At 36.9% G+C, this 11,637-nt stretch overlaps 1 protein-coding gene across 4 annotated transcripts; it reads right to left on the reverse strand.

The window, feature by feature from the left end:
• Positions 1-1,318: 1,318 nt before the first annotated feature.
• Positions 1,319-10,750, reverse strand: LOC144705350 (Class II aaRS and biotin synthetases superfamily protein). Of its 4 annotated transcripts, none has more exons than XM_078577966.1 (13): positions 10,610-10,750; positions 8,063-8,151; positions 7,894-7,973; positions 7,142-7,234; positions 6,686-6,802; positions 5,907-6,094; positions 5,588-5,654; positions 5,247-5,369; positions 4,978-5,130; positions 3,416-3,700; positions 2,531-2,749; positions 1,679-1,772; positions 1,319-1,547 (listed from the first exon to the last, which is right to left on the reverse strand). In XM_078577966.1, the coding sequence occupies exons 2-13, from the start codon at positions 8,142-8,144 to the stop codon at positions 1,483-1,485; spliced, it is 1,566 nt and encodes a 521-aa protein (XP_078434092.1). In that variant the 5' UTR covers positions 8,145-8,151; positions 10,610-10,750; the 3' UTR covers positions 1,319-1,482. The 4 variants fall into 4 exon arrangements, with proteins under 4 accessions (XP_078434092.1, XP_078434094.1, XP_078434096.1 ...); XM_078577968.1 differs by having other exon boundaries at positions 8,063-8,191; positions 10,610-10,725; XM_078577970.1 differs by having other exon boundaries at positions 8,063-8,146; positions 10,610-10,677.
• Between the last annotated feature and the right edge of the window lie 887 nt (positions 10,751-11,637).

Genomic DNA, 11,637 nt, shown 5'->3' on the forward strand with positions numbered 1-11,637 from the left:
TCCCATCTATTCATTGTTGGTCAAAAGAAACAGTCTGAGTTATGGTCACCTCAAATAAAAGACAGCACCCATTAAAACAAAACTGAACCAATTTAGGAAGGTGATAAAATCATATTTAGATTTGCCAATTATATCCTTTCTGGACATGGCAAGGTTATTAAGAGTCATTTCTCGGACAAGTATTCTATTAATTCTCTCTACAAAATGCCTCTCTAGAACACCTCGCTTTCTCTCTCTAGAACCTCTCTCTCCTTCCCTCTCTCTCTCTAGAATGCCCCTCTCTCTCTTATCGAAAAACCCTTGGCAGGTCGTCATATCCCAGTGATGACGTGGAATCCAGCGTGGCTGCCAGGTGGGTTCCGCCAGGTCAAAATCTGGCCGGAGATCCACCTGGCAGCCACGATGGACTCCACGTCATCACCAGGATATATCGCAGATGACTTAGTGAGTTTGGGATATACCGTACCAAAAAAAAGCTAAGGTTAGCTCGCAAACTTTCAACCTGGTTTGGGCTGTACCATGATATTAACCCAAATATTTTCACTATAGAGCCCTCCATATGCTAACAACAAAACTTCCTCCCAATATTTTCTACAAATGAAAAAATAAAATGACTTGATTAATAGGAACATATCAATTAAGCATTCATGAGGCCACTTCCCCAGCCAAATCAAATAAGATTCTCTATTTTCTTACCAGCCATACAAGACATTTAATTCATATGCTGAAATCCCTAGATCCAAACTTGAATATTTGACCCTTTGTCAATAGTGTCAAAGATCAGATATCTTCATAAAGCTAAAGCTACTGTGTACTAGTTTCATTCAATAAATGTGATTTATGTTTTTAGATGCATTGAGGTTTGATCGATCCATTTAGGACTCGCCCAATGTATTCACCAATCTAGGCATTCCAAGTTAATGGTATTTCAGATGAATTACAAACCCTAGCAGAACATATGATAATTTCGTTTGTCTGATATCAAAACGTTCTCCTTGTGACTTAGGATAAACAAAAAACTACTGATATTATATTTTATTATCTTATTCAAGCAACTATAACAATATTAAACATCAATATACAAATCAAAATATTAGGCAATGATCACAAATATCACCCCAAAAACTCTTATAAAATGATGAACAACATATTAGAGGATTCACTTATATTCAAGATCATCATCAGATGTCTCAGTTTTGGCGAATGCCTATTTCCATTGCTTCAATGAAGACCCCAAAACAGGACCACGCATGTTTCATGTAAAATTATAGTCTGATGATGCGAAGATGGACATGTATATGTAAAGGTAATCTTCTCATAATCCAAAAACGGATACTAAATTGCATCAAACATTCGGTAACCTAAATTGCATCCAAAAATGCCGATTTAATCCACACAACTAAGCATAGGGCTAATAATAATAGAAGTAAGCGGAGATTTAGGTCAACATACCCTATCATGCTGCCCAGATGAATCATCAAACTAGTAACTACGACCCCAATAGGTCCACTTCTTGGCAGTCTTCCCAGAGGCAAAGCAAAGAGTTCCTGTATGAAATATTAAGAGAGAGATTGAGCCATCTTTCTCCGATTCTCTCCACTTGAAAGAATTTTTAACAAGAAAAAAATCATGTTCATTTAAATAAAAATAAAGATCAGGAAAAGAGAGAATGATCTACCCTCTGGAAGTTCTGGCTGATCAAATGGAGTGCAAAGGGTCTTCGCTGCTCCCATATCGCCCTTTGTACGGGCTTTTACGTCTTTCTCTACTTCCTGAGATAGGATAGATAAGGAACAGTTACATCAGCAAATAATTTATATTTTTCAGCATTTCTGTAATAAAATAGCGACTGAAGCAAGGGTTCAGCATCCAGGATGACGATGACGAGCGGACAACGACGATGACAATGACAAATTGTCACGCCATCATTGTTGCCATACGTATGAATCAACCGTCTTGCCAAAATATGCAAGATGATGGCAATGATGATGACGAATTGATGTTGGGCGTCAAGGATCTCGACATCTACTCATCCTCAACAATGAACAACTAGATCAGCAAATATTTTTATCCTTCTCATTTTTTCTGGGACGAAATAGAGTAACCTAAGATAATGATGACACCGTTATAAGCTCGCATCATCTGATCGTGATAAATTTGTCATCATTCATCATCCTCTCGTCATTGTAACATCGTTGGTCTCATATTAAAAAAGATAACAATGACGATGACGAATTCATCATCATTGCCACCCAAACCTAAAGCCCACTGATTCGTATCAATACTGCCTACAGAATAAGGCTAGCGGGCGGATGAGAATTCGTCATCCTTTCCGTCCCTTGCCGTCATCGGTCATCCGTCCAAACCCGCGAGCGGACGGAACAGAACTGCAGACTTCATGACGGATAACTGACCAAAATGCCATCCCGTTCCATCCGGTCTGTCCTATTCCGTCATCCGTCTTCCCTCCCCAGGCCTTATAACAGAATATTGTTTTAAAGAACAATGGGGCTAATGAGTAGTGAGATACCTCCTCATCACACCATGGGGCAAGGATCATCTTCTTCTCATTCAGAGCAGCGATAAATTCATCCCACGTGTTGATCTTCTGAATGCATTCGTCTCTTTTCTTCTTTGCTTTTTCGAACATGCTCTCGTGAACATTGTCTAAGATCTTCTTAATTTCCTCAATTAAGTTGTCAACAGGTATGTCCTGTTTGCTTCCATTATCACGTCGAACAACACGTACCTTGAAAATACAGGAAAGATAGAGCGCAGTTTAGAGTGATTATATGTTAAGAGTAATGTAACACCACCCAAAGAGTTCTTCAACAGAGATTCAAAGTTTTCAGAAGAGACTGTTTTTCCCCTGAAAGGAACGGTAAGAAACAAATAGAAATTCCTGCAATATATTATGAACCGACAGAGAGAGAGAGAGAGAGAGATCAAACTTTGTCTTTCCTTAAAGGTTACTTCACTTCAATCTAGTGCAACACAGAAAAATTAGAGGAACATAGAGGAAGGAATATAATATAGAGGGGAGAAGAACTTAATAAGCAAGAAGAATCGAGAATTTCAATTTAATAACTGCGAGAAATGGTTGCTAGAACTGGCGGAAAAGAAAACGATCAAACATTGGATATATAGTCAACCCAAGACTAAGAAAAAGAAGAGAATCAATGGCTTTAAAAATTCTCGAGAAAGTAATTTTAGATGTTGAAATATCCCATTTCTAATATTATTCAAATCCTGGAGAGAGAAAGTATGCGGATTCCAGTTAAAGAAAACCCACATTGGATCCGTATATTTTCTCTCCATAAACTCAATCTCCAATCACATGCAGTTAAGAAGATCTTGAGAAAGAGGAGATATGACAGTACGAAGAACGTAATAAAACTAAAAAAAATAGAATTACCTGTTTATTGGCCAAGTCCTTGGGGCCAATTTCGATTCTTAGCGAGACACCCTTCATTTCCCAGTGAGAGTATTTCCAGCCGGGCGAATAATTGTCTCTCAGATCAGCTTCGACTCGCAGGCCTGCAGCATTGAGCAAGCTCACAGTTGAAGAACAGGCGCTGAATATGCCTTGAGTATCTGCATCCTTGTACGGCACGGGGATCACGATAGCCTGGACAGAAGCCACTCTTGGAGGCAAAACGAGGCCTTTGTCGTCTCCGTGAACCATCACCATCACACCGATCTGCAAGAGAAGTTTAACATGATCTTTTCCCGAACAATGTAATCCTTCAAGGAAGCCACGGAAAAGGGAAACTTCTTGCAAGGAATGCATAAAGAGAACACTGCGGATGATAATGACAAACTCATCATCGTCAGATAATCCTCAAACTTAGTCATCGTTATCTGGGACGCGATACAAATGACAAGATAATGAATTCATCATCAGATCATTTGGACGAATGATGAAGAGGACACCAAACCTTGGTAGACTGTAGGGTTCATTTCAAAAGAAACTACTGGCAAGGAAAACAGAAAGGGAACAATAAGGTTGGCAGATGTTGACCAATTCACCGCCATCATCCTCATATGCATCATCGACCACTAGTACAAATTGATGATGAGATGATGAAATGATGAGATGAAACAACGATGAATTGGTCATCAGATGACGAATGATATCAACGATGATGACGATGATCCATCTTCCACTCGTCATCGTTCTAGATATCAATGATATCAATGATATCAATGATATCAATGATATCAATGATATCAACGAATGATAAACAACGATGAATTTATCGCCCAAGTGGAAAGATAAGGATAATAGAAATCGAAAGTTATCGCAAGGAAATCAGAAAGGGAACACAATGGACGATAAATTTGTCAATGTCATCATCATCATCCTCCAAACTATGTCATCGTCTGGTACACAACAAATGATGAGACAAGGAAGAGGTGATGACGAAACTGATACTTCATTCTGCGACCGATCAGATAAATAATGACGACAATAAAAACTTGTCCCAAAGGAGTCAAACTTTTGGGAAAGCCACGTCAAGGTCCAACGTAGAGCGGAAGTTTTGTTTCTAACCACAAATCAACGGGAAAATCAAATAGCAGAAAATACTGTATTGATAAACTAGGATCGACATGCCCAAAACAGGAATTAATGCAAAACTTGAAAAGCGGATAGCATTAACCAGTTATCATGTGTTTTGAATCTAGCGAGTTGATCAGAATTCTGGTAAAGGGAAGGTCGAGAACCAAGCAAAACTGAAAACAATCAACGTGAATTTTGCTATTTCTAGAGTATTAACACAGGATTATACATTTGTTAACGGAACGATGATGAACTCTACAGAGAAAGATATAAATACAGCGGAAAAATGAGAAAGAAGCAGACAGGATAGAGCAATAAGTTGATAACGTTTAAACTAGTAAACGCAACCAATTTACTAGTTCTTTTTTGTGAGTGAATACTAGTTCTATTTTTTAACGATGTATGGAGTTGAGTACCGTGCGAGTACTGTAAGCCCAAGAATTCTGCCAGACCATGGCTTTCTCTCTATTTTCATTCTCGAAGTTGATCTGAAACATCTTGGCAAAATTTTGCCCAAGACAATGAGATGTGGCGCCTTGTATTCCCCGGCCAGTGTTTGGGATGAAAGCCTGAGGAAAATAAAAAAAGTGATGTCAAGAAGGAAGAAGAAAATAAGAATAAATCCATTTAAAAAAAATTCGTACACAACACCTTGAAACATAAACTTTAAGAATAAATAGCATACCTCAACACTTGTAGTGTAAAGCCCACCGGCAAATTTTTCCAACTCACTTTTCTTTCCTTTAATCACGGGAACTGCAAGATACTCTTCATAAACTCTCCGGTAGAGCTCTAGTATCTCGAGAACCTAAACTCAATGCAACATGCCGGCAAGGTGTCAGAAACAACATCTGCTAGATTTTAGTTAATATTTCCGAATTTTAATAATGGTATTAGTGGTTCGTTTACATTATTGCAAAATTCAAGAATTTGAAAGCAGCAATTACAATATCCCGGCCTAGAGAGAAGATAAGGATGAGGATAAATATAAGTAAAATGAGAAAAAAGTGATGAAAAGATGCATACTTCTTGGTCTGCTTCCTCCTTGGTAGCAAACGCTGTATGACCTTCCTGCCAAAGAAATTCACGGCTCCTACAATGATTATAAAACATAAGAATGGCACCATTATATTTCATCGAAGCAAAGTTTAATGCATGTGCATCTTTAGGTTCTCAAGAAAGACCTATAGATCATGAAAAACAGTACTAAGGAAACATATTTCAGACAGAACACACCGGCATATCAGAACTTGAGGAACTTAATAAAGCAGCGAAAGAGAAAGGAAAGAAAACACCACAATATCAGCAATGAAGCAAAAGATTATAAGGCAGAGATGATATCCACCTGATAAAGGGCGTAGGATTGCTAAATTCCCATCGAACAACATTACACCACTGGTTAAGCTTCAGGGGCAAATCCCGGTGACCTCTTATCCATTTTGAATAATATGGATACATCACAGTCTCGCTTGTAGGACGAACTGCAATGGGGACTTCTAAATCGGTTTTTCCGGACTTTGTCACCCAAGCCACCTAACAAAAATATTAAAATAACTAATTAAAATGTCAGAATTTAACCAGGGCTAACATTCTGAATGCACTAAGCCCATCGCTTATGGCAAACGGCGAATAAAGGTCTTCATGCTGCAACTGACAAACCTTTAAGGCAGAATTACAGAGTTTCTTGTAAATTTTGATACAGATGGTGTTATTTAAAATTCAAGGGCATAGTCCCTAATTTTCTGAAAATAATGTTTAGAGAATATTGATAGATTTTCACGTATCTAGACATTAATCTTTTAAGAATTGCAAAGGAAATAAATCATACATTAAGGGCATTCTCGTTAAAATATTGAAATTTCGGTTGACAATAACTAACGCCAGAACTTCAAAAATCAAACCTAATTGCTCATGAAATTCAATGAAAATCGACAACGATCGTGTTAAACCATTAGAAGGAACTTAATAGGGAAGATATTCGCATGCGTTCATTAAATCAATCAATAAGCCATAAAAATTGGATTTCTTTTGAAGAAACTGATTTATTAAGATATGGTAGATGATGTGATTAATTACTACTTGAATCTTATTACCATCAAGATGGATGAGATGAGATATTCTCACCTCGGGAGCAAAACCTTCTATGTGATCCTTTTCCTTCTGTAATACAGCATCCGAAACAAAGAGAGGAAAATATGCATTCTTGATATTCATCTTCTTGATCTCAGGGTCAAAGAAGTCCTGCATTTTTATCATATTTGCAGAAACATCAGAAAAAAAACTCTAAAATGCATCGAAGCCGATCACAGAAAAATATCAGCATTAAATCAAGAAATGATACTTTTCCCTTTTTATTCAGAGGCTGTGATCCACATAGCACAGCGCCAGAGAACTATGAGTAGTACTGCCTACTACACTCAACAGAACGATTAAATCACAGTACTCTAAGCAGAAGTGTAGAATAACAAAACTCATACAGTTTTAAACTAAAATAGGTTGATTTATTGTTTTTATTACACCATAAATATCAGAATTTATTTAATTAAGTGATAATAGATGTACAAGAAACACTAAACTTACGTGCAAGATTTCCCAGATAGAAATGGACCAAGGCCTTAAGATATAGCAGCCGGAGATGTCATAGTATTCAATCATCTCGCTATTAACAACAACCTGGAAATAGTATAAGCCAAGCATCTCAAGATCAGTTATCTGCGCGCTATCAGAAGCTCAGTTGATCATATACTTATGTTCAAAACATAGCAGCTTCTGAGACAGCGTATAAAAAAATTGAAAAATATACATTGATCTGAGAAAGGAAGGATACTCCAGTTGAGACACTCCACCGTGGTGTTATTATACAGAAAATCTTATAAATACATGTTGACTTTGCTGACCGACGAGTAAATATTTGAGAACTTAAAACGGAATAAAAGAAAGATCAGGAAACATTGCCTACACCTAAGGGCTAGAATTTGTCGCCTTAATGATGATCACAAGAGGTCCGTGATGAATTATCATTCTCCTTCATCCACAACTAAGATGACAATGATAAAGTCGTCATTTTCATCATCATCCAAGCAGCAGATGATGACGAGGACAATGATGATGACGATGGAGGGACAAATCTACTCATCTGCCCACCACTGACTCCTCTACCTTGCTCATTACTCGTATCCAACCAGGATAATGCTGTCATTATTTCTTGAATGAGGATGGTGATATCCTTTGGCCGCCAGACCGTAAAGCATGAAATGCAGGATCTTGACTAAAAAAATGAAGGGCCGAACCATTTAAAAATCCTCCAGAAAGAGTAATGGCATCCACTATACCTCAGAATACCATTCTCCGAAGTTCTCATCTTTCTTGTAAGTTAAACCAAGCCCTGTTTCCTTCTTTACCTCCTTCTTCCCTGCTTGAGAGAAGGGACCATTGAAATATGTCAGAACTTGAAAACATGCACCGGTTACTCATGATGACCAGAGATCTAACGGTTGTTACCTGTCTTCGGTTTACCATCTGCTGGCTTTGACTTTCCATCTGCTGGCTTTGATTTTCCATTGGATCCTCCTTTACTGGCCATACCTTTTCTGCGTCCAATTTTTTGAAGTAAAGTATTCACTTTTTCTCCTTAAAAAATAGTGCAAATAGAACGAAAAATGTGAACACGCGAATTATTCATAAGCTATGTTTAAAATAACGTCCAATAGATGATCAAGAGGGAAATAATACGGAAAATCTGATGAAAACCTTGTATCAGAGTAATTTAAATGGTCAAAAGGTTAAATGAATGAAAATTACACAAGTTGAAAAGAAATGGGTAGAAAAAACAATAATTTTAGTAGAGAGAAATTCTGTAAATGCATAAAAATAAAAAATCAACAGAAAAATCTACGATTTAAATCATGTTTGCTGTACTGACCAAATCATAAGATAAATCGTGCTTTCCACTTCATCCCAGACAAAGGTTCATTTTAAAATGATGTTTCTTGCCAATCATAGTTCCTCGATTAAATTAGAAACGCAACAAGATGAAAAAAATAAAACTTCAATAGACCAAGAAAATAATAAGGACGCAAAATTAACAAAATAGGCGAGGAACATTTGAGAAAAAAGCAGATGAAGAGAAAAAAATAACTACAGTGTATGACAAGAAGAAAGAGGAGCATGAATGATACTCTCTTCCGACCTCTGAGGGATCTTAACAAGTGAAAAAGTTAGTGCTCCCTCCTTGGATGATAACATCCAAGGAAAAGGCTTCGCAAATCTTCCGTCCACATCCAAAAATATAATTCAAAGAACGCACAAAAGACAAGATTTAACCTCTCCTTAACTGCTAAATATCTGATAAAAGTGTGAATAAAGACAAGTCAACTGAATAGGATTTGATAACCAACAGGTTGAGAACTGGAAGCCTGTTGGAGGAACTAAGTGGAAAAGAAAAAACGTTGAAGTACCAAAAAAACAAACAATCAACTGAATAGGCTCCGTCATTACTAGTTTCCACTGCACTGACCAAAGCATCAAATTGATTGTGCCTTGAGTTTTTTCCGAAAGAATGTCCATTTAAAAAAAAAATAGAACAGCAGATAGTTCCTCGGTTAACGTACTCAAGAACCGTGATGAGACAAAAAAACAAATTTTAATGAGGAGACAGTAATAAAAACCACAAAAATACAAAATAAAAAAGATGCGAGAAACAACTAAAAATCCAATGAAGAGACGAACAGAACTGCAGTCCGAATTAAAAGTGCAAAGAACAAAAAATTCAAGGAACGCACAAAGAAAGAGATCCAACATCTCCATAACCACGAAATCTGCACTAAATTTGCAAGTAGAGACAAGCGGAGAGATACGGAGAATGCGAAAAAAATCAACTGAATAGGCTCGATCATTACTAGTCTCCACTGCACCGACCAAAGCATCAAATTGATCATGCCTTTCGTTTTATTTCCGAACAATGTCCATTTAAAAAAATGTGTATAGAAACAGATAGTTCCTCCAGAGACTTATTCAATGAGAAACGTGACGAGACCAAAAAAAAAATTTTAATGAGAGGAGACAGTACTAAGAAGATAAAAAAATGCGAGAAACAACTAAGAAAAATCCAATGAAGAGACATAAATTACACTGACCAAAACATAAAAGCTCAAAGAACAAAAAATTCAAGGAACGCACCAAGAACGAGATCTACCAAGAGGACAGAATATTTACACTGAAAATAAAAAATCAACTGAATATACACCGTCATTACTAGTCTCAACTGCACTGACCAAAACAACAACTTGACTATGCCGTGCGTTTCATTTCCAAAGAATGTCCATTTAATAATATATATATACAGCAAAAAATAGCTCCTCGATTAACTTACACGAGGAGAAACGTGACAAGAACAAAAAACAAATTTCAATCAGTTGAGACAGCACTAAGACGCACAATTAATAAAATTAAAAAAAGATGCGAGAAACAACGGAGAAAAATCAGATGAAGAGACGAACAGAACTGCAGTCTCAGTTAAAATTACAAAGAACAAAAGATTCAAAAAACGCACAAAGGAACGAGATCTACATCGAGGACAGAATATTTACACTGAAAAGAGAAAATCAACTGAATAGGCTTAGTCATTATTAGTCTCCACCGCACTGACCAAAACATCAATTTGACCGTGCCTTCCGTTTTATTTCCTAAGAATGTCCATTTAAAGTACATAGATTTCGCAAATTATAGCTGCTCGATTAACTTACTCGAGCAGAAACTCGGCAAGACCAAAAAAACAATTTTTACTCCGCGGAGACAGCACGAAGAAGCACAAAAAAATAAAAATAAAAAAAAGGATACGAGAAAGAACAGAGAAAAATCCGATGAAGAGACGAAAAGAACTGCAGTCCCCGTTGAAATTAAAAATAACAAAAAAAATTCAAGAAACGCACAAAGAAATAGATCTAACATTTCCATAACCGCGAAATCTGCGATAAACTTGCAAACAACGACAAGCAGAGATTGAAAACGAACGGGATTTGAGAAGTTGATGCGTTTGAAAATCACTACCAGGCAGAAACTACGGTCCTTCTTCTCGTATGCTTCTTCGACAAGTCAGCGCCGCCGCTATCCACTGCGAGAGAGACGAAGGCAAACGACGGCGCTTTAGCCGGCGCAATTTAAATCGCTGACGGGCTTATTAGGTACGCGGGACCCACTAGCCGGATCCGAGAACCCTTCACACTTACTTTTCTCAGATCTTGAGAGTTGAGACCAAAAATTCCAGGCATTAAATATTTCTTTCAAAGTTTGCATTATTCTAATTGTTCATAAATGCAGTCTCTCTTAAGGTGAGGAAATGCATTTGAAGGGGATGCTAGTAGGATGTTAATTTGCATTATTTTTAGTATTGAGATCGAGTAATTGTGATTAAATTTAATTTTTGTCTTGGATTTGCCAGCAGAGGAGAATTATATTGGAATCAAGGCAAATATGTACTATCTAAATATTCCTGTGTTTGGGTGTTTGTAATGTCTAATCATTCCTAAATGTTTTGGAGAATGTATATGAATTAAATGCTATCAGGATGAGAACTTGCATTATAATTTGTAGTAGTATTGAGATCAACTAGTTGAGATGAAATTTGAAAATTTTCTTTTATTTTCCTACATAGTTTTTTTTTTTGGATAAGCTGGTGAGTCAGTTTTTTTTTATTTGGTATACCTCCAATTGCTCCTGAAACATAGGGGAGCCATTTTCAAATCGAAGCAAATATGTATTATCTTGTGTTTGAGCGTTAGTAATATCTATGCATTCATTTGTACAGTTTCTCTTAAGTGAGAGAATGCATCTGAAGAAGATAATAGTAGGATGTCAACTTGCACAAATAGTTTAAGTGGTATTGAGATCAACTAATTGGGATGAAATTTAATAATCATCTTGGATTAGCCTACATAGCTATTCTTTTTGGATAAGTAGAGGAGTCAGTTTTACTTCTATTGGGTTCCACTCAGAATTGCCTTTATTCTTTCGATGAAAGAGAGGTGATATAAAAAATTGGGTGAACCCATAGTAAAGGATTGGAGCATTTACTATTC

This window comes from Wolffia australiana, chromosome 7 (genome assembly GCF_029677425.1).
Source record: "Wolffia australiana isolate 7733 chromosome 7, ASM2967742v1".
NCBI classification, from domain to species: Eukaryota; Viridiplantae; Streptophyta; class Magnoliopsida; order Alismatales; family Araceae; genus Wolffia; species Wolffia australiana.

Excerpts from the sequence above, each read along its gene's own strand:
- LOC144705350 (XM_078577966.1), bottom strand. The coding sequence starts at position 8,144 with ATGGCCAGTAAAGGAGGATCCAATGGAAAATCAAAGCCAGCAGATGGA. Across the intron at positions 5,370-5,587 it reads AGGAGGAAGCAGACCAAGAA|GTTCTCGAGATACTAGAGCT; the intron begins GTATGCATCTTT and ends CATTGAGTTTAG. Across the intron at positions 2,750-3,415 it reads AGGACTTGGCCAATAAACAG|GTACGTGTTGTTCGACGTGA; the intron begins GTAATTCTATTT and ends TGTATTTTCAAG.